General features: G+C 41.5%; 1 protein-coding gene across 18 annotated transcripts in view; it reads left to right on the forward strand.

Annotated features, from left to right (window-relative positions):
* The first annotated feature begins 564 nt into the window (after positions 1-564).
* The window catches only part of COL25A1 (collagen type XXV alpha 1 chain), a 304,904-nt gene continuing 284,257 nt past the window's right edge, over positions 565-21,211 (forward strand). For 7 of the 18 annotated variants that reach the window (XM_039550377.1, XM_039550378.1, XM_039550381.1 and 4 more), the window contains exons 1-2: positions 568-1,422; positions 1,991-2,060. In XM_039550377.1, the coding sequence (XP_039406311.1) occupies positions 1,048-1,422; positions 1,991-2,060 (445 nt within the window). In that variant the 5' untranslated portion in view covers positions 568-1,047. Of the gene's footprint in view, positions 1,423-1,990; positions 2,061-21,211 lie in introns of all 18 variants that reach the window. The other 11 variants (XM_039550380.1, XM_039550385.1, XM_039550384.1 and 8 more) reach the window with 4 other exon arrangements.

Here is a 21,211-nt window from a genome sequence, read left to right on the forward strand (position 1 = left end):
ACTGGCTAGTGTGCATGGAACAGTGAAGAAGCAACTTGAGAAATAAACAAATTGGCTAAAATTAAACCTTCATATCTGGGAAGGTTTACTTTTAATTAAACCTGGGAAGCTAGTGCATGCTGCTTCTTTGTAAGCGAGCCCTTGTGTCGCCTGCCTGCGACGGTGAGTTATATGCGTTTATCCTCCACACTCTAAAAAAAGAACGGGACAATGGAGTGCTCCCGTGCTTTATGCCCGCACCGTGGGCATGACAGCCCAGCCATAAACCGCTGTAAATTTGCTCAGTGTTCCGGAGCTCCCCCCGCCCTTTGCAGCCCCCTCTCCGCTACCACCGGGCGCGGGCGCCCCTCCCGAGGCCACTGCGACCCTCGTCCTCCTAATTTGCGAGTCTGATGTCCTGCACGCCGTGCATACATTATGCAAAGAGAGCCCCCCGCGGCCCGCAGGCCGCCCTCCGCTTAGGTGAATAAATTATGCCGATGAGGGCGGGGATGCGGGGCGGCGGCTCCGCGGCTGACAGCGGGGCAGCGCGGGCTGCCTGCCGCCTGCGGGCTTCCCCGCCTGGCGCGGCGCGGCTGCTGGGCGCCGGCAGGCAGGTGGAGCGGGAGCAACAAGTCCTCCGGCGGCGGCGGGGAGGGGAGCGGGAGGCGGAGGGGGGGCGCTTCCCGCCCCGCGCCTGAAAATCTCTCTGACAAGTGGCAAAGCGCTCGCAGAGCACGTTGCTCCCTCCGACGGGCGGCTGGAAGCCGCGGGGGCTCGTCTCGCACCCAGCCCCGCTGCCGGCTTGCGGCTCGTCGCCCCCGCCCCCCGCCGCCGCCCCTGCCGCGGGGTGGGTCGCGACCCGCTGCCGGGCGGTGCGCGGTGCGGTGCGGGCTGCGGAGCGCGCCGCCGCTTCGCCTTCAAAGTGTGTGAGCCGGCTGAGGGCTTTGCTTCTACTTACCGCGTTTTTTTCTTCTTTTAAATCATTATTTTGCCATTTTGTTATTTATTTTCTCCTACTTCGTTGCTATTATTTTTGTTATCGTTGTTTGTAAACTAATTGCCTCCATGGGGGGCGGAGGAAAGGAAATCAAAGCTGCCGCAGCTGAAGGGTGTGCGAGCACGCTGGGGAAGAGCCGAGGAGCCGCAGGACAGGATGGCAGCGGGAAGCCCGGCCCCGGGAAGCCCGGCTGCGGCGGGGACCGCTGCCCGCGGCGGGCCGGGCCGGTCGGCTCCGCGCTGGCCGCGCTCCTCTCGGCGCTGGCCGCGGCCTCCTGCGTCTACCTGGGGGTGCGGACCAGCGACCTCCAGGCCAGGGTCGCGGCCATCGAAGGCGCCCGAGGGGGCTTCTCTGCCGCCGCCCCGCTCCCGCCGCTGCCCGGCTTTTCCTTGGAGCAACTGAACGCGATGATGCAGGAGAAAGTGGAGCGACTTCTCGCCCAGGTGTGCGGGCGGGGTGGCCGCTGTCGTGCGGTGTGCGTGTGGCGGGCATGGGGGGTGTTCGGGGCGGGGGGGCGGCCGCGGCCATGAAGGGGGGCGGCCGGGGCGAGCTGCTCGGGTGGGAGGTGGAGAGGGAAGCGGGGAAAGTGAGCCCGCATCCCCCGGGGCCGGCGGGGCCGGGGGAGGAGCGGGCCGGGGCGCCCCGGGCTGCTGGAGCGGGGCGGGATAGGGGGTGGCGGGGGACCCTGCGTCTGCCGCCCCTGAGGCGCTTTTCTCATCTGTAACTTGCCGCCGTGCCTGCGCTTCTCGACCGCGCGTGTCGGCAAGGCAGAAAGACGGGCGTCACTTGCGGCGGCGGTGGGAGAGACCCCGAGGTGTCGGGCTTGGCTCTGTTGATGAGGGGGTGGTGAGGTCAGCGAGACACCTTAGGCCGAGTCCAAGCAAAGAAGCCACCGCTGGTTGCGCAGCTTCTGGCATAGCGGTAAATTCCGGTTTGCGGCCGCGGTCGGGAGCGCTGCCTGTGGCGGAGCGAGCTCGCCGAGTGGCCTCATGTTGCTTCTCTCGCCCCCAGAAATCCTACGAGCACTTGGCAAAAATACGAGTAGCGAGAGAAGCGGCTCCAGAGTGCAACTGTCCACCAGGTAACGGACACAGCTTGGAAATCTCGTCTCGGAGGCTTGTAACTCCGGGGTGTTTGGTATCCCATGTTTTTGAAATACACCTAAGTCAGATCCAGGGGATGCCTCTTCAATCAGCAGCTGTTCCTTAGGTGGAAAAAGTGTTGAGCCCAGAATAATTTGTTTTCACTGTAGCACTGTATTGGAATTAATGCTAATAAACCCTCCCGATTAGGCTGGATGTTTCCAAACAGTAACACTTAGGAAGAAGTTAATGGTCTACTCTAGCAGATGAAATGTGTTCTGTTTTACATGGAATTAGAACTGAATCAAGGCACTGTGTGTTCAACTTGGGAAGTAGAGCAAAAGTTCCTGGCAAAAATATTGAACAATTTATAACATGGATTGAAATAGATGGAGGGTCTATTGCAAGTTAGCAGTAATATATACATGAGCTTTTTTCAGTCTTGTTTTTCTGTAGTCTTGGTGGAAAGCAGATTCTCTAGGAAGGAATTGCAGGGTTTTCTTACTGAAGGTTTGACACTGTCGATTTGTGCAACCAGGGATACTGCTTGACTTTGGAAATGGGCCCTTCTACTACTCCAGTCAATTGTTTGCACATTCACACTGCAGTGTTGTCAGTTTCTGTGCTCCTTTTTGGTAGTCTGATAACTGTCAATGTTGTTTTAGCTTCAGAAGCTTCCTCTAATGTATAGCCAAATCCATTTCGCACCTTGGAAGTTAAGAAAATAATGCCAGTGTTTTACAGGGGCATGTAGGAATTCCAGCATCCTCTGTGATGAGGCACACTAGATACAGAGGATGCTTTACATATCCTCTCACTCTGTTCGAAAACCCATCTCCTTTACAGGTGGAATATTGACTGTCAACAGGACTTAAGCTGAATATGCTTGCCAGCAGGATGTGTGATAGTACTCATATATAAGGAAGGAGCTCTCCTAGTTTAGGATTTAATTCCTGCCAAACTCATCAGTCTGAAGGGACTTCCGAACCTCAGTGTTAAAGCTGCCTACTGATACAGCTGAGAACAGAGTATTTACTGGCTGATGTAGGAGTTGCCATGGCTATCGTGAGAAGGACAATATATCTGACTAGGACTGTTCTAAAAGAGTGCGTAGAATTACTCAACTCCCAGCTAGTTTTGGTAAGGATCATTGGTTTCCTGTTGTAGTATATATATTATATATATATATTTTTAAGGCTAATATAAGCAAACGGACATTATTTTTTCTGTTGCTTAACTGCAATAAATTACAAGATGCAAGTTTGTGCACAGAAATGTGAGTTACTCATCATGCTGTTTGCAGAGATGCATTCTGTGAGCCTGAAATGATGTTGAATTTGATGCTAAGCTCTTCCCCTTTTCCTTCTTCCTTGTTTACATCCATCTGTTATGATTATGTTACTGTTTTCTTACTAAAGGTCAATATCTACTTTTTCATGGTTGGTGTTATGTGCTGCTTTACTTCTTCACTACCACTAGAGCTCCACATTATACCAATTTTTATCTGACCTTTTTTTAAAGTATGTTTTATCACATAGATAATGAGCAACAGAATATTTCTCACATGCATTGTAAAAATCCTTGCTATGTGAAAGTCAAAGTGATTTGGGAAACATTTTCGAGGGAGCAAGTTTTGTAAGACCAGGAAAACTTACATGGATCATTACAAAGTAAAAAAAAAAAAGTTGTAAAGAGGAGGGATTAGAAATCTGATACGGAGCTTTTCACCTCCTGGTAGCTGTTTCAGTTTGGAAGCAAGTTTTGTAGTGACTGAAAGATGTTGCCACGTGGTAGCCTCATTTTGCAGTTGATGTTCTCATGCTTGTTGCCAGTGGACAGGTGTCTACCTCAAAATGGCATTGTCTTGGGAGCCTTGCCTGAGAGAGCAGGGGCTGAGTGGCACCACCACCTGAGGACAGTGCCCTCCTAACTGTGGGCATTAGGCAGAGCAGGAGGAGACAGAGCAAATAAATTGTTGTTTCTTCCTTTGGTTCCCTCTGTTAGAATTCCATTTTGACTGCACAGGATGGGCTTTTGTTTTAATCCTTAACACTGCTATTACAAGTAGTTATGTTCAAAAAGGTACTTGGTTTAATAGGAAAAGTATTATGGTCCATCAGTGGTTTTTCTGTTGCCTGCTATTTGCAAAGCCAAAGAGAAAATTGCCTCTTTCCCACATGGTTCCCTTTTGTTTCTGTATTCTGCTCAACTTACACATTTCTTTCCTGTGTTTCTGTAATAATAAAATACATGTCTGTTAGAGATGACTTTGGAAGGCCTTCATGGTACAGAGGTGATTTTTGAAATCTCTCTATGCTGTGAGAAAAGGTCACACCGAATGGCCACCAGGACAGTTTCCAGCATCCCTCTCTTTAAAGAGAAATAAAGATGATATAAAAAGTAGGTTACATTGTTCCCTACCAGAAGAAGAGAAGGAAGTTCAGTCTGCAGACAGGAGGGTGAGAATGTGGCCTCTGGTTCAGGATTAAAGTTGCGCAACTGGTGTAGATGTCATTAGTTTGAGATTTTTCATCCCCTTTTGACTTTCCATGGTAGGAACCTGCACATTCAAAGGGAAGTGGGTTTGAATAGCTCAGATAGCTATGGAAGCCAGCTTCACAAGCTCATAGCTTGTAGTGTAGTCCACGTGTCCTCCTTTTAATTCAGCAGTAGCCTTGAATTCTATCTAGGGTGAAGAGTGATCACATTTCTCTTTAAAAACTTTGTTTTCACTAAATGTGATTTTTCTTATTCTTTTTTCCTATTTTCTTATGAAAGAAACATAATGTGATGTGATTTTAAGAGTTTTGGTTTTAACTCTGTGCGACTAAAACCAGATACCAAAGATTTTGTAAATATTTTAAAAATTACAATAGCAGGCATTCTTTCTCCTCTTAAAGCAGAGTAATAAAGTTTGAAAAGTAAATTTGTGCTGACATTCCTCTTAAATTACCTCAGCTCTAATAAGAGTGCCAGTATAAATCTCATGCTTTTAACTGGTGCAGCAGTCACTGCTGGTAGTTGGCCTTCTGCACATAGGACTGGGGGGCACAAATTGAGCAGCTAAAATAATTTTAGGCTTAATAAATTAATTTTCATTTGCCAGATGCATTTTTATTTTAAGTTAATGTTTTTCTACTTTTAAAGATGGAGATGTGTAAGGTACTTATTTCATACTTCTAAATCTTCCTCTAAGTGGCTGTGGGAGCATAATCAGCTCTTATGCGGAACAGTCAAGCACCATGCTGGGTACCTCTTACTAAGTGCCAAGAAATACACAGTTGTGGAAAGAGTAACACATATAGAAAGCACAGGGATACTCCCAATTCAACAGAATTTAAAGGAGTTTCTTTTTTGTAGATCCTTTCAGATTTTCCTCTTCCCAAAATCATTCACATGTGAATGTACCTGTAGACTTCAACAAAAATGAACATAATTTTACATGTTTTAGTGATCTGATCCTTTATATGTTGTGAGGGTCAAGTTCTGACACTTGCGGTCATGTGCCGTGGTGTCTCATTGTGTAAGTGGTCCTCAGAGCCTGCTTTTGGAGTCAGATAATCTTGGCAGGAGTAGGAATCAAATCTAGAAGTACAAGAAGTTCAAGCTTTCTCAGTAGGAAGGCTGGCAGGTGATTATGTACACTTCTATATGTCCCTTTTGACTAGTTTTAGGAAGCAATTACCTTTATTTTTTTCCTTCTTCTCTTTTGAGGAAGACCTTTATGATGAATTTATTCCTTAAAGGAACACATTTCTTTAATTCTGCATTGACAAAGCGTAAGTTACATAAGAGATGTCTTTTGACTCTAGCTCTACAACACACTGTGTATGTATGTTTACTATAACTTGCATGTGAAGTTATGGGGTCTGTAAGTTTTGAGATTTGTTTTGGAGTTTTTTTCCCTCTCCAGAACATTAGCTGAACTTCAGTGTTGGATACCTGTCAAAGTTGACTGCAAATTTGGTTTTTTCTTCAGTGCCACAGGTAATGTTTCTTTCTTTGTTCTTTCTCTTGTATTTTTCCCATCAGTAAATGTACATTTTTCTTCCTCCTGTGACTCCAGTGTCTTCATAGACTCTTTCCCTTTCTGTAGCTTCAAACCCTTTCCAGACAGAGACACTCTCATCCTTCTTTCTTAGCCAGCTATTTTGTGCTGGTTTTGTAATCATGTCATCTTGATTCTCTGTTCCGGTCCTAGAGAGCTTTATGGTTTGGCATTTGAAGTTCCTCCTATTTCACTATGCAATTTGCTGCCATCAGGTTCGTTTCAGTGTAGTTGTGTGCATAAAAACCTGTTAATTCAGGATGAAATTCCATAAGCCAAGGGATTTTTTTTTTTGAGGGAAAACAGCATACCAGTTGGTCTTATTCTTGGTTGGTTACAGTAGTTCTAGTGCAGAAGCTCTGTTCTACAGCTACAGTTCTTCAGTGAGATGATGAGTCTGCTATATGTGTTTTGATAGCAGCATGGATGGCAAAAATCAGTGTATTTCCTTAGAATCCCAGTGCTGTTTTTGTTGTCTTAAGCGTCTAATGTTTGCTTTGACATGCAGTGGAAGTACAGTTTAGGTGCTCTTTCTTATTTCCACATGTTCCACAAGGACTGTTCCCTGGAGCATTTCAATTAGTGAGTCTGAAAGAATGGAGGAGAAAGCAATTTTTGGGATTAAAAGAATCATGAAGTAGGTATCAGCAGGGTATTACTCTTTTAATTTTTTTTTTTATTATGCTTACAGTGAAACAGTCCTGGAAAGACTGAAGAGGTAAAGAAAGAAAAGAGAAGCTGACTTATGTGTTTACCAGTAGCGAGACCTAAGAGAAAATACAGATACATATAAAAAGTATCCAAAGTGATTTTTTCCCTGTTACTGAAAATTTCAGTGTGCTATCTGAACCTGGCTCCCAGCACTACTTATTTCTGCTGTGTCTATATCATCTGTTTGCTGAATGCAGTGCTCAGCTCTAATTTTGTAATTTTTCTGACAGGTCTCTGAGTCCCCCTTTCATACCTGCAGTGGTCTGATATTTTTCATTTCGGTTCCTAGATCAAGATGTTTATTGATGTGCAGTAGCATGCGACCTTCTGGGTAGTCTGTCTTCTTTGGATGATTACTTAAAGACACTGTTTCGTCCCCACAAAATAGCTAGATACATATTTTATTGGCTAAGTGGTGACCTTTTAATTCCCTTCCCTCTGGGCAAGGAAGTAGGGTGTGCAGCACGATGAATGAAACATAATGTGGCTCAGAAGAGAACTGATTGACAGCAGACTGCACCAGATTTCTCTCTTTTGTAATATTATTGATCTCAGCAGTGCTGTAGCAAAGGTTGATTTGACTGCAAAAGTGTTATTAACAAAAGGTTTTTCTATGACTTGAGTTGAATAAATTCAAACTTGTGCGGTTACATCAAACAAGGCATGTTAGAAGGAAGGCTTAATTATCAGCATTAACTGCTCTTATAATATATGAGATTAATATTATATATGTTCTTATGTTCTTAGACTTCCTTGTGTGTGGCACTGGTCCATCTCAAACTGCTCAAGTGTCAAAGCACTTCAAGTACTGTGAGTGTTGCAGTGGGAGAAGTGGCTGTTAAGCTCACTTCTGGAATAATGCTTGTAGTGTCTGTGATTGGGTTTTGGTTTTTCTTTTTCTTGTTGACTTTCTTAAATTGTGAAATATATGCATCTCTTTCCTTGAAAGGTCTCTAAAGCTCATATAACTGAGTTCTATTTAGCTGTACTTACCCCCTGTCCCTTTCCTTAAAGGTTAGTGGGTTCTTGGAAATGTATTGCCAGAACAGCACTGATAAACAGCACTCATCATCTTTCTCACTCCCTTCTAAATTTACTGGCTGCAGCTTACCTGGCTATTTTGTCTCTGCTTAGCACAGTAAAAATCAGCTAAATCTGAAAACACCATGACAGACAGAAGCTGTTTTTTAGGGCTTTTTAGGTTATGAGATAGAATCATATAATTAATATGTTCAAGTTATCAGCCCTGTGAAACCATCCATCACACTTTAATGCACACAGACCTTGAGTTGCTAAGACAGCCCTTTCAGGAAGGCTGGTCTACACAGAGCCCCTTTCCCCTTCATCATTTCTGTTGATTTCTCAAGTGAGCCACAAAAAATGGAATCTGTCTGCTTACTTAAAGCTACAAATGAGAAGTAAGAAGGCATAGAATAATGCAGGCTGAGAGAAACACTTTTCACTCAGTACTACTAAAGCTGCAGCTTGCAGTTAGGAGATACATACACCAGTGAACATGATGCTGAAGGCTTGTTGTTTGGAAACTTGTGGACTGTCATGTTTTTACAGGTTAGACTTACAGTAGAACAGGGCCTGTTTAAATTCGTCTGCTTGGGACTTTTAATGAGATTAAGTTAAGCAGAACCAGCTGTTTGTGAGAGCTTAATCAAAATAAATGTCAGGGTAAATTTTCAGAACAGAGTGTCCAGCCTGAAAGTGCAAGGTTTGTATATACCTTTCATGTAAATACTGCTTTTTTTTGCCTCTGTAGACTTGAGCAGCTTCAGAAATGCTGGTCAGGTTGATACTCCAGGAGATAATCTGATGCATGCTACTGGCCTCTGAAGCAGATGTATCTAGGCCATCATTGTCAAGTGTTTCCTTCCACGTGGTTCACAACTCAAGTGTGTAGTCATTCATGGCTCAACAAGTTGTTTGATCTCCCTTAATTTTGTGATTATGTGCTGCAGCCTCATGTAAATAGTCTCCTTAGCTAAAAATAAGTGCTGCTCTGTAAATAGGTGAACACATAGTGGAAGAAATAGCTAGTGCATAGACATGCCTAAGATAAAATTATCTACTATTGAAATATTTCCATAGATTACCTCGTTTTTAGCAGGCAGACTACAACTTCCTTATTTGTGAAACAAACCACTTGTTCCATCTGTCATGTTGATGAAGAAAACCTGATTGTTGTGCTCTCCTTAAAGCAGCTATCAAAATATGTTAGAAGACAGTCTTGTCTTTGATGCACGCTCTAAAACTTACCCTGTGTGCTCCTCCCATATTCTGTCCTTTTTTTTTTGCAGGGTTGGAGTTGTACTAAAATTGTTTCTTGTTTATATGTGCAGATGTATGTTTACAGAAGGAGGTATTTACATTTAGTTGTGAGTTTTGCATGCCTGTTTGTAGAGAACTGTTTCTTTTTGTGCTTGGGAAGCTTTGAAACAGATGATGATGATGCATTTTAAGATTTTTGAAAAATTATGAAGTTGCTACACAGCTATCTAAATTTTTTTGCTAGATAGAAATATGTGTTCTTATAATTATCAAAGATAGGAAGACAGCCATTTGCAGGGCAAAGAAACAATAAATGGAATGAAGAAAGAGGGTAATAATAGAGGTGATAAAACTGGGATATTACTTTTTATTTTAGAATCTTCTGGAAAATTAATACAATGATTTCAGTGAGTTCTGCTTAGGCATGCTCAAACAATTTAAGCAATAATATTTTACCCTGCACTGTCCTTAAAATTGGTCGGGCAGTTGACAAATATGAAGAAAGTATAGATTTTATTTCATAAGGTCTATTAAAATCAGTGCCTTTAGTTCAGTTTCAGTTAGTTAGGCATTAGAATTATCTTAGTTTGGTTATGCATGAATATAATCTTGTAATTATTGTATTGGGCAAGTATATTAGAAGACTTTCAGAATGATTTGTGTATTTTTTTTAGGTGCTTAGGAATTTAAATTTGGTGTTTTGGGAATATGACTTGCAAATTTTTTTTTCACAGATGTTTAGCTTTGCTGATGTATTTTGGCTGGGATTACAGTGGAGAGTAGATCACAGATTAACAGGTTCTTGGGGAGGCTTAAAAGGAGACTGTACATGGAATAATGATGGACTCTTAATGAGTCTCTCTAAAAAGCTTCCCCTTTCCTTATGTGGCTCTTCTACAAGCTCAGCTGAAGAAGTATTGAGGAGAAGGGAGTCAAATGATCTTTCTCTTTGATCCTCTTTTTAATGCAGTACACAGGACTGTATACCGGTATGTGTGTGTGTGTGTGTGTGTGTATATATATATATATATAAGTATGATGTTTTTGGTAGTCTGTCACACTGCCCTATCTTGGACACACAGCAGGCTGCCTGCCAAGTCATGGTGCCATAATGTACAACACAGCTCACCTTAGCAAGGAAAACCTGCATAAAGCCAGGTGGCTGATCCACTGCTTTCCTCTGACTGAAGTAACGGGCTCATGCCAGGTACTGCTTCAGTCTCTTGGTATCTGGGATGTGCTTCCTCTCATCAGCAAAGATTTGTGGGAGAAAAGTGGTTTTGTCATCTCCTTTTCTTTTTTTTTTTGTTTGTTTGTTTGTTTGTTTTGTTCTTAAAAAAGAAGTTCATGGACTTGGCACTTTCTACCTTTTAAAATAGTTTTAGTACTCGTAGGAGTAAGGGGCTGTAAAGTAAAAGCTGTAAATATAATGGAAGAAAGACTGTAGAAAATAAGACCTAAAACTGTAGTGTTAAGATCTTTGCTAGTCTACCATTTGCAGTTTATGCCATCTTAAGAACACCCCACTACATTTATTTACCTCCCATTTGAGTATTTTCAATATTCCTTCTCTGAATATAAAAGCATATGAAAAAATCCTACCACAAGTGTATGTTAAAGGTCTGGCTTATGAATTAGGTTTCTTCAGTAAGCATGGTCTCTTTTTCAGCGCACTGAGCTTAAGATTATGCTGGAAAACTGCTATTTAAAAGATGTTTTCTAAAATTGGGCATGGGGAGGAGTGGGGCCGGTGTTTGGGGAACACAGAGGAAATTTTGAAAACAGGAAATTGTATTGAAAATTGGAGACCAAAATATCTTATCAGAGGCGTGGCTGCCATTGCAGTGGTGACAGATTGTGTATCTGAAAGCAGAACAGCATCCTGTAACTTGAAGGACACTAAATAAACTCTCTGAAAAGATATTTATGGTTAGGGTCATAGCTGGCTACAAAGGTCTTGCTTCTGCTGGTAGTACTAGTTGTGTTGCTAGGAAATGATGTGAGGTTTCTTGTGTATCAGTGCCTCAGCAGGATGATAGTGGGGTCCTCACAGAGGACTGTGGTGCTGAAAGTCAAAGTGTATATACATCTTAAGTTGAGGAGGTATTTCCTTTAGCTGGAACCTCTAATAATCTCTTAAGAATATGAGAACCAGCTGCTTGAAGGCGCTTCTCTTGCTCCCCACCTGTGCCCTTAGTCTCTGAGTAAGCTCCTGTTCAGATTCCCTTGATCTTAGAGGAAGCCTTGATACCTGAGCAGAGGGGTATGGCCACAGGGGATTAAAAGGATAAACTCCATAGCCTGTGTATTAATATTTTCTTCTCCAGTCACAGAGCTTACATCCAGATGATGCCCAATGGCATCGCTATGAAAAATACTGTTCAGTGTTGGCCAGAGAGTCTCTGTACTGTCAGCTCTTCTGGTGTTTTTATCAAGCACTCCCTCAATGTTTTCGGTGCCACTGCTGTTCTTCTGGTAGCTGCTAGTTGAAGGGAGACATATGTTGAGAGCTATCACTTCAGCTTGACATAGAGGTGATTAATGTATTATTTATTTCATACCCTTCACCTTTCAGACAGGATAGCCTTCTCAGTAAAAACACTTTCTGGCTCCTAATTTGGTCATTGTACCAGGAAATGTGCTCTGTGCACACAGACTCAAGTGTAGGCCAAAGTGGGGTCATTGTTAAGGTGGTCCTTATGGTAGTGGTGAGCTTGAGCTCAGCTTTTATTTGTTCTCTGTCCTGGTGGATGCTTGATAGTTGTTTGTGTCAGCTGATAATACGCAGCTCAGGTAGTGGCTTTGGTTGGCACTTACAAATGTGTGTTATCGCAGAAATGGATCGTGATGTTTGCTGTAGCTATCAATGTGTGTTTATGAAGACATCTCTGTTCAGTGAGGATCATCTTGAATATGTTTTCCAAGCGGTTCCTGTGAGTAGGAACACTGAATACTGATGAATCAGAGAGGCTGAAAAACACAGTGGTACGGCATCAGTTTCAAATGAATCAGTGCTTAGACGGCCATTGTCAATACTTACTTAGAGTTGGTGTCTTTGTAATGATGACAGCCATGTTTGTAGAAGGCTAGAAAGGTTTCTCTGTGTGAAGATGAAGTGTTTTTCCAGTGCAACAAGCATGTAAGTGCACTATATTTCTTTAGTGTAGGGAGACTAATCTTAAGAGAGATTAGTATTTAAGTCTGACAGTTGTGGATTTCACTTTAGGACAGCTTTGCATAATTCCTTAGTTTTAGTTCCAGGCTGAGCCATGTCCTAATGTGTGGTAGAAGGACTTTTTTTTTTTTTAATCACTTTAAATTAAGAGGCTGCACATAAGCCATTACAGTGGCCAGTTAAAAAGAAGTGCGAGCCTTGAAAACCGAACCACCAACATTGAGAGAAATAGAGCAAGACTGAAATCCTCACTTTTTTTCTCTCTTAAAATTGGTTTGCTGCTACAAGGTGGTGTTTTGATGTATTTCAAACAATTACAGTCTACTTTAGAATAATAAGAATTCTATTTGTTTTCAATGTGTTCTATAACAACTGGAACACTCTGGAAACACTCTGGAAAGAAGCTCTCTCACAGTGAGTTTAAAGGGATGCACCTTAGAGGAAATATTGTGCTTAATGAATTAGAGCAGGGACAACTAAGTAACAGTTCTGTATTGCAACTATATTCCTGTACAGGACTGTAAGGGTGGGATAGAATGTCTTCATATTTGAGAGTTCTTGCATCTGTAAAATATAATGGATGTAAATACATTAACCAAAGAGTGCAAATGACCAAGTATTCATAATTTTGAATAAAGTTACTGTCTACGGGAGCAGAAGTTGGTCTCCCAATACATTCCTTGCATCTGCTTTCTAATTTTAGTAAACAGCTCTCTGGTCCATTTTGATCCATCCTACAGGACATAATCAGGTGGTGTCATCATGTGAACATAGTTGTAAAAACATAAACTTTTGACTATACAAACCTTCTGGGAACTTTTAAAAAGTATGCTTTTGTTTTAAAAACAACCCATCCCTGAAGATTCTTTTTAGTTGAACAGGTGGACAGTGTCAGCTCAAATCACATATAGATAGTGTCTGCTAGACAGTTTCTGGTATCCAAACAGTATTTTACTTTTATCTGGAGGTTGGTGAAAAGAGGCTTTTAACTAAAACTCTGACTGACAGCAATCAGACCTGATATGGGCATGTACATTACTTCAGGCACATTAATAATCCCAAAGATTTTAACTGAAATCAGTAGTTACTCTGGAATCTTAGAGCAAAGTGTTGTTTGGCCTCAGTGTTGTTTTTTTCTTATATATTTTTTTGCCTTTGGATCCTTGTGAATGCCTGTTTATGTATGCAGCTGCTACCATCTACTTTAGCTTTGATATGTAGTTCTCTTCTATGATACAAATACTATTTTTCATTCATTTGCCATCCAGTTTGTTTAGTCTTTTCAGTCTCTGAGCAGAAACATTATGTCTGTATCTTTTTCTAGGAATACTGAACTAGTTTTGTAATACTGTAAGAGTTCTGGCTGCACTTGGGACAATCTGAACAGTAAAAATTATTAAACTTATATATATCTTCATGGATAAATTATGTATTCTCACATCTTAATTCACAGATCACAGACCAATGAGTATTGTTCTGAGGATTGTTCGTTGTTTAAAAGTGATTCGATAAAGCTACTAAAATTGTACAGAAGCATTCAGAACATCAGTTCTGAGGGTTAGGAAAGAAAGATACCTATATACAGCTGGACCTCCATTTTAGTTTCCTTACCAACATAACTGAAGTCTGCATATGCATGTGTGTTTCTACTCAGATAGATTTTCATACTTGGACAATAGGTGATCCCTCTGTTCACATCAGTCTGTTCTTTTAACTCAGTGAACTAGGTCTCCCATTCTCCCCTTTGCTGATGCTATGCTTGAAAAGTCATTATTTGCTTAACACGAATGTTCCCTTTCTTTAAGCTGAACAATCTAAGGGACATCAGCAGCTCCTGGTAAATCTTGCCCTTGAGACCTTTTACTGTTCTAGTCAGTGTCCTCAGGACACTGAAATAGTCTGATGTCCTTCTGTTGAGGTACCCCACACAGTCCCTGAGGTGAGGCCACAGCAGGGCAGCTGTCTCCTTCAGTTGGCTGGTGATGCTGTGCCTGATGCACGCCAGGTTACTGTTGGCCCTTCTGGCTGCAAGGCCTCGCTGTTGACTTGTAATTGCTATCAACTCAGACTCTGATCTCTTTCTGCAGGGCTGCTCTCCAGCCTCTCCCCCAGTTTGCATGGATAACCAGCACTACCCTGTCCCAGATGAAGGATCTGGCACTCTTGCTCTTGTTGAATTTCCGACAGTTGGTGATTGCACAGCTCTCTGGTCTATCTAGATCTCTCTGTACGGCCTCTATGATCCATGGAGTCCACATCTCATCCTAAATTAGTATCATCAGCAAACTTAATGTACGTTTGATTCCTGCATCCAGATAATTTGTAAAAATACCAAAGAACACTGGCCTTGAAATTAACCCCTGGGGAACCTTGCTGGTGAATGGCCACTGACTGATGTGACCCCATTTACTAAACTCCTTGAGCCCGATTCGTCAGCCGTTTGCTCACACAGTGTCTTATGGGCTTGTCTGTCTGTATGATGCATATTTTGTTCAGAAGAACATTATGAGAGAGGCTATCAAAATCTTTACTAAAATCCCCCCTCCCCCCCTCCCCCAATCTAGTGTCTTCCCTTGGTCAATTAGGTGGGTAACCTTGTCATAGAAGAAAATCAAGTTGTTTTATCAGGACTTTCCCCTCCTAAACTTGGGCTGTCTCTGACCAGTGACTGATTTGTGTCTTGTGTGTTTTTTCAATAACTCCCAGAAGAAACTTCTCCATAATTTTATCAGGCACTGAAATGAGATTGACAGGCCTGTCATTACCAGGGTCTTCCTTACAACCATTCTTGAACACTGAAACAACATATGTCATCTTCCAGTCAACTGGGACCTCTCCAGACTCCTAAGACTGTTGGAAAATACTGGGGACAAGTTCCACAATGACATCAGCCAGCTCTTTGAGCACCCTGGGAGGAATCCTATCAGGTACCATAGATTTACAAGCATCCAGCTGAAGCAGCAAGTATCAAACAAGTTCAGAGTTGGCTGGGAGTTTATCGACCACCCTGTTAAGATTTTTCAGCATGGGGCTCTGGGGTTCCAGGGGCCATCATCAGTATTGAAGACAGAGGAGAAGGTGGCATTACGCATCTCTACTTTGCCTGTGCCCCTATTTGTGAGGTGACTGACCTCATCAAGTAAAGGACCAATGCTGTCTCTGATCCTACTTTTGCTGTAAATATATTTTTAAAATGTCCTTTTTGTCTTTCACAGTGCTTGCCAGTCTGAACTCTAATCAAGCTTAGGCTGCAACAGTTTTCTCCCTTGAGTGGTGAACAGCATCTCTGTAATCCTCCTATGTTGCCTGTACCTGGTTCCAATGTCCGTGGACTTTCCTTCTGGGAAAGATCCATGCTCCGCCAAGCCGTTGAAGTTCTCTTCAGTGCGGTTCAGTAGTAGCAGAGCAGAGAATATCTCAGTCTGTGTTAAAGAAACATCCATATTTGGAAGAAAATCCAGTTGTCAAAGACTGAGATAAGTGAGGAGGAGCACGCTGTGGTAGTGAGGTCCCTGGTTTGTTTATAGAGATAATGAAGAATTAAGGACCGACACAGTCCTAAGAGAAAAAATAGTGAAAAGATCTTCTAATGTTTTTCCATACAGCTTTTCTCTGCAGCATCTGGGGGAGGTTAGCTTAGGGTGGATTTTGATGTTCCAGAGGTTATCTCAGTGCTTACTGCTCACTCAGTCTGAGCAGTGAATGACAGCAGAATATGTTGAAGTTGTAATCTGCTGAAAGGGCTCCTCAAAACTTAGCAAATGCAAGTCCTGTCAAAAAGGAATAAAAAGGGACACATCTGTGGGGTGTCATGTCTGAAGCGCATCTAAGATGTGTACTCGTCTAAGATGTCCAGATTCTGTGGTTTAAGGGATGGATCATCTGGGGACTTAAACAGTGGCAGAAGGTGGTTAAGTGCCCCTCACTTTATTGGGGTGTCTCCTAGATGGTGCATGTAGTCAGGTACTCATGGCACATCCTCAGCTTCTGGAAAGTGGTGAGCGGGGAGAGTGCATAGCCTGGATGTTGTCCTGACAGAGGGTGCTAACATGCTGTGTGGTGCTGACAAGGGATTTACAGGAAGATGAAGGCTAGTGGTATTTAGCAGTAAGGTATTCTCTTCCAATTCTGCATCACTTTCTTCTGCTCTGGCAATAGGACTACACAGGCAGAAGCATTAAAATAGTGCCTGTGCTGCCTTCCTCTGTGTGGAAAGCAGTGTTCCTTGAAACCCATGGGAACTATCATGCTCTGTTATCTCTATTGAAACGTGTTAGATTGTCAAGACCAATGGTCTGTAGTAGAAGTTAATGTTGAGGTTCTAAAGGCACAAAGATGGACTTGAGTAATTTCAAAAGCTGTTATCACCCCTCCTTGCTTGATCATGTTGCTGTGAGTGTTTTCTCTCATTTCCTGCCTTGTGTAGAGCAGGAAGGGCAACAGCTAGGGTCTGAACTCTGATTCCTCCTATGGACTGGTATTTTGCTCGAAGCAAACTTTAATTATACTCCCAGTTTCTTCTTTCCCAGGCATGTTGATATGTTTGGATTAGTAACCTGGTGACCACATATTGACATGAGTCATTTTCCTAAAAACACTGCAAAATACAACCACTGATGAGCTGACCAGCAGCGGGCAGTTCATCTTAATTTGCGTGCATTAAATATGCTTCTTCTTCTGTGTTTGTCTTATAAAGTGTGGGACTTGACTGAAAAAGAGTGGTGGGTATGATACTATTATGTTGCTATTAATCATACTTTGAGATGAACTGTAATTGTTTAACTTAGTTACTAATAATAGCACTTGGATAGGAACTCATGCTGCCAAATTTTTTTCTGACCCTTTCATAAAATTCCTGCAGATTCTAAGGAACACTGTCTTTCAAATGAAGACAGCTATCTCTTCAAACAGGCATCACCAGCAACATGGTTTAAAGGCCACTGAAGGCAGTCAAAAAAAGGGAATGCTTGGGCATCTGAAAAAGATGGCACAGAGGGATACTCACATCTCTGTATTGCACTCTGTTCAGACACACTCATTTTTTTGTTAGTCCGTGATCTGTCAGCTCAGTCTAAACCCTGTGGAATGGCAGAGTAAAAGTGGCTCAAGCAGGACTTCGGTGACACAGAGCCATCACCTTGAAGTTTGCAAGGAGTCTGTAGTGACCTGTGAGGAGAGGTTCATGGAGCCCCTTTTCATGGGTGATGAACAGGTGGTTTTCTCCAGCTGTTGAGATTGTACAGATTATACAATAGCAGCAGCTCTTGCGTCCACACCGGGGGAGGTTGCAGGGCTGCTTCATGATGGGATCGTACACTTCCCACAGGCACAGCAAGGGGGCATTTACTTGTTTCTGCTTAATTTTCAGCTGCTTTGTTGAGAGCTGCTTTTGTGAAGTGAAATAGTGTTCTTAATAAAACAGCAATTTTATGAAGAATGACACTGTATAAGTATATACCTTCTAAATAACAGGCCCCCATTTTCTTTCTGAAATGCAGTCACAAGGAGGGCTAGAACCAGTAGTTCCAAATCCCAGATGTTTGTGTTTTGGTAAAATACAATTATTATTTTTTAAATTGTGCTGTGAAATGATTGAACTGAATAAAATGACTTTTTTTCCACAGAGAAATTTAATTACATGCTCTTTGATTAGCAAAGAAGGGACATAAATTAATTTTCCTAGACATGCTGCAAAATGCAATTACTGTTGGACTGACCAGCAGCAGGCAGCTCATATTTATTTGCATTCATTATATATGCTGCATTTTATCTTACTTTTCAATTGTATACAAAACACAATCTTACGACATTGGTCATTTCAGAGTCTAAAAATGCTTCTTGGTTTAACTGCGGGGAGAAATAATTGATTACTTATTCTCCTGTCAGTTGAGAGCAGTTTCAAAACAGTAAGATGGAAGTCAGTAGTATTTTATGCCTATGAGACATACAAGGTAGTATGAATTTTTTCTTTAGCACAAATGGAACATCTGTTATTGGGGTCAATGGCAATATTTTTTACTAATAACACATTAATATCACTTCTATTTGCCCATTCACTATGTGCATCGGGAGTAAGAGTAAATACAGATCTTACTGTTTTGCTTGGTTTTCAACAGCTGAACACATTTAATGGAAACAGTGATTAAAACATTTTTCCCAAGAGGTGAAGTGTAGGAAGAAGGTGTACTTCAAAGTGTTTATAGATAAATTCTCTTTCTAATCTGTTCTCATATTTAGTGTATTTTTCGTGATTACTGTTGAAAAACTTCAAATTTGGGTAAGGATATATGATTGTATATTATAGGTAAACCAATTGTTTTTCTTAAAAGATATCACTGAACAGATGGTCAGTGGAAATTTTTTTAAACAGAAGAAGAACTAGGAAAATTCTTATACCTTTGGAAGTTACAGAACTCATAAAAAATTTGTAACTTGAAAAATCTTAAAACCTTATTTGCCAAGAGGAGCGATTGAAAACCACAGAAAATGTGTCTGTGAGCAACTACCTCACAGACATGAAACTTTAAGAAAAGCCCAAACAAACCAAAACCAAAAAAGCCCCCATTTTTACTAGAAAGCTTTTCATTAAAATTTTGATAAATGGCTGAGTGAAACAGGAGATTGGCTATAGGCACAAAAGCATCCCCCAGTGCTGTACTTGGTCTTACAGGATATTGAGGGAGTGGAGGCACAGAGTGCTCAGAGTTTTATTACTGTTTTCTTCTAGTCTTTTTACAGAAGTCATTGACCTTCTTAGCCAAGTGTGTCCTCTTAAGTTGCAAGGAAAAGCAGTTCCTTGCAGCTAACTTTGTGAAATTTTACTTATTTCCATTAATACGGAATCAAAAGTGATTTTCTCTGGAGACTTGATGTCTTATTACTTGATTTGGTAGAAATATTTTAATTTTACTTGAATGAGAACTCATTAAAGTTTCAGTACTTCATATGATAAAGTAATTTTCAGGGTTCTTGGAATATACTGCAGTTGTCGAAAAATAAGTGGCCTTTATTTATTGGTGTCTTTTGCTTTTTGTTGTTGGGCTAATGAATCCAGTGCTAAGGCATTGGGGATTTAATGGTTGGTGATGGAGTACTACCCATACTGAAATATTTTATTTTCAAGGGTTACAAATCTGCCTCGCACAGTGTAAAGATCTGGGTTGTTACTAGGATGGATTTCCAGTAAATTGCGCTTACTCTAAACCCCTTATACTACTACTACTACATTTAACAGCTTAAATAGCTCAGTGCCTTGTTCTTCCTGATAGACCTGTGGTACTAAACTTGTTAGACTGACCTTTATTTTGAATTAGAAAATGTATTTGCTTCAGCCAGTGTAGTTAAGATACATGGAAAAAAAGTGACTTTGAAAAAGTGAATTCTTTGTCTTCCATACATGCATTTTGTTTGCAGGTGAGAGGGGTTTTTTCTCTCTACTTGGCAGCATTGCAACTCAAGCTAAAAAGCGAAAAACAAGGCTATATTCAATGTGTCACCAATTCAATTCAATCCCTTCTCCCTGCCTCCCACCAGGAGTTACTTTCAGTAATAACACCTTAGAGGTAGTTCTTCTGATGAACCAGGAGGCAGAACAAGCCATTTGCACTTTTGCTGTTTATTTGGTTTCTAGGGGGATTCTTCTTTGCATGTAGAGATGGCATTTGAGGTGTAAGGATGCGTAGGCAGGAAAGCAAGCCTTGGTTAATAAAGTGAGACATTTCTAAGTTACTTTCTTGTTTTCCATTAAAATAATGATTGGACTGCAATTTCTAGGATGAAGGTGCAAGTTCCCCAAAGAGATGTATATTGCTGTTGGCTGGATGTGTTAATAGGGTAGGTATTACATATATATGAGGTGTTAGGTGCTTAGCTACTTATTTGCCTGTGCAGCCGTACAAATGTATTGGCAGACTCCTGTCCATGCATATATGCTTATAGCCCTTTTTTTTTTTTTTTGGGATCAAGAATTTAGATTAGCACTTAAATCTCCAGTTGTCACACGCAAATTTCTGGGGTTTGTAGTCAATCCCAAGCTAAGTGTAAGTTAAGTGTTGTGCTGTTCTGAGAAATGACAAACAGCATGCACGTATATCAAAACAGGCTATCTGTGTGAAATGGTTCCTTCTCTCAGTAGTGTATCATTTGCAGAATTTTGTCCCCTTCTGGGAAGCATTGAAATGCAAACATGGCTCAAATGAGGAGAGTTCAAGCACAGCTACCACAGCCATCAAAAGAGAGCCTCAGATAGAAAAGGAACTTCTGGAGTGGTTTAGATTAGAATGGATACAAGGGAGGGGAGGAGTAAGTTCTCTTTTTTTTTCTTTTAGTTTCTTTTTAAGTCTTCGAAACCTAAGTGGTGTGATTATTTCTTGTTCTCTCTGCTGAAGGCAATTCCAGTGTAAGCACTGGAACTGATTTAATTTGATGGCTACAGCATCTCTGTCACAAGATGTCTTCAAGAACAGACTTGTAAATATCTGTCAGGAGTGGTATCAATAACTTTGCTCTTACTTTATGGTAACAGTCTAGTTGATCTTTGGAAATTACTTCCAGTGTTGCTTCTCAGTTCTTCAGATCTTAAACACCCTGTAAGTTAAATATGGTTTCATTGTTTGTAGTAGATAACATTGCTTCATCCGTTTTCTTATAGATACTACTTTTTAGAACCCCAGGATTTGTTCACTACCACCTTTACACTTGAATTCAGTTTAAAAGATAGGCTGCCTGTAGATGTAGATGATACCAGAAATATGTATTTTTTTCCCTCCCACATTCAGAAAGGAGAAAGAAAACTCAAAAGCTGGGGCCAAGTACGGCGTGTCTGTAAGAGAAAGGTTCCAAGGAGGCAGGAGATTGGCAGCACTCTCATTTCCAGTTCTCTCTTTTGTATAGAATGGTAGTATTGAAACATTTCAGTCAGATGATTTTATTTCAAG

This window comes from Corvus cornix, chromosome 4, assembly GCF_000738735.6.
Source record: "Corvus cornix cornix isolate S_Up_H32 chromosome 4, ASM73873v5, whole genome shotgun sequence".
NCBI lineage: Eukaryota > Metazoa > Chordata > Aves > Passeriformes > Corvidae > Corvus > Corvus cornix.